General features: G+C 63.1%; 1 protein-coding gene across 1 annotated transcript; it reads right to left on the bottom strand.

The window, feature by feature from the left end:
• Positions 1 to 360: 360 nt before the first annotated feature.
• Positions 361 to 1,119, bottom strand: LOC113207830 (uncharacterized; the record flags this gene model as incomplete). The annotated part of the gene is given in 1 exon segment (XM_026424552.2): positions 361 to 1,119. A coding segment is annotated over 1 exon segment (663 nt), but the record flags the coding sequence as incomplete, so codon positions are not given.
• Between the last annotated feature and the right edge of the window lie 198 nt (positions 1,120 to 1,317).

Raw genomic sequence — 1,317 nt, 5'->3', positions numbered from 1 at the left:
GGACACGTACAGTCGGGACCGCCGTATCAGCCTGAGCTAAAACAGAGTGCAGACGGCGACCAGTGAATACGGTGCGTCGCGACGGGCTGTGCACCCCCGTCCGTACCAGCACTAGCTGAAACGCAGGGGATGGGCCGACCGTGGCCTGACTGCGTAACCCAAGTTATGGGTGGCTCCAGTCAGTTCGCTATGAACAAGCAGTCGTGCAAACCCTTTTTGAAGTTGAAGTAGCTGGGGTTGGGCTCGCCACCCACTCCCACCTGAAAGTCTCGTTACATTTTGGCAGACAGTATTGCCAGAGGAACAGGGACCCCATGATGCAGCCAGCCCAATTAATCAAGTACATCAACAACAACAACATTTCCGTTTTGAGATGTTTTATTGGGATGGCAGGTGGGTTGTTGGTCATGTTCATCGATTGCGATGATCCCTAGCTCGAAACTCTTCGTGGTCTGCTTACTGGCCAATGGCCCGCAGAGCGGCGTCGGCGGTCAGGTCGGTGGCGTTACGGCCGGTCTGGATGGCGATGTTGGCCGCTGATTCACCTGCATCGACGCCGGTACGCGCGATACTGAGGGCACCGTCGGCGGCCGTGCCGGCAGTGTCGATTCCCAGGTTTCCGAGCTGCTCACCGGCATTCAGGCCAGTCCTCGCCAGGTCGGCGACGAGGCCGTTGCCCAGGGCGCCGGCGTTGACGGCGCGGCCGACAATAGCCTGGGTGGCGTTGACCTTGGTGCGGGCGACGTTGCCGACGGTCTGGGCGACGTTGCCCAGGCCCACGGAGCTGGCGGCGTTCTGGGCGGTGGAGATGGCGGAGCGGGCCGCGTTGGCGGCGCTGCCGGACACCGAGCCAGTGGCGTTGAGCCCGCGGCCGACGCCGGACTCGACGCCGTTGATGATGGAGCGCGCGGCGTTGATGCTCGTCTCCAGGGCCTGGCGGCTCACCGCGAGGGCGCTCTGCTCGGCCTTCTCGCCCGCCTTGATGCCGGCGCGAGCCACGTTCGCGGCGGCGCTGGTCGCCTTGGCGCCGACGTTGAGGCCGAGCAGGGCGGCGTTGCGAGTCGCGTTGATGCCCGCGCCGATCAGGCTGCCGATGTCTCGGCGCTCGCGAGGGAGGGCCGACGCCTGTCGGGGTTGCAGGTAGGTGAGATGTAATAGTGACAGTATAAGGTGCCCACCCCTACTACGAACGTACGAACGCGATTAACGCGACTCGAGGCTTTGCCTCGTGCAAATGTGTTCCCGTTTTGCGGGCGGCCCACAGCCTGTGAGCTGTCGCCTCCTACACACTTGCTGCATGGACCAAGTACATTTACT

This window comes from Frankliniella occidentalis, unplaced genomic scaffold, assembly GCF_000697945.3.
Source record: "Frankliniella occidentalis isolate FOCC.00 unplaced genomic scaffold, Focc_3.1 Scaffold4875, whole genome shotgun sequence".
In the NCBI taxonomy this organism is placed as follows: Eukaryota; Metazoa; Arthropoda; class Insecta; order Thysanoptera; family Thripidae; genus Frankliniella; species Frankliniella occidentalis.
The sequence above is the reverse complement of the archived record's forward strand: the minus strand, read 5'-3'. Positions and strand labels throughout refer to the sequence as shown.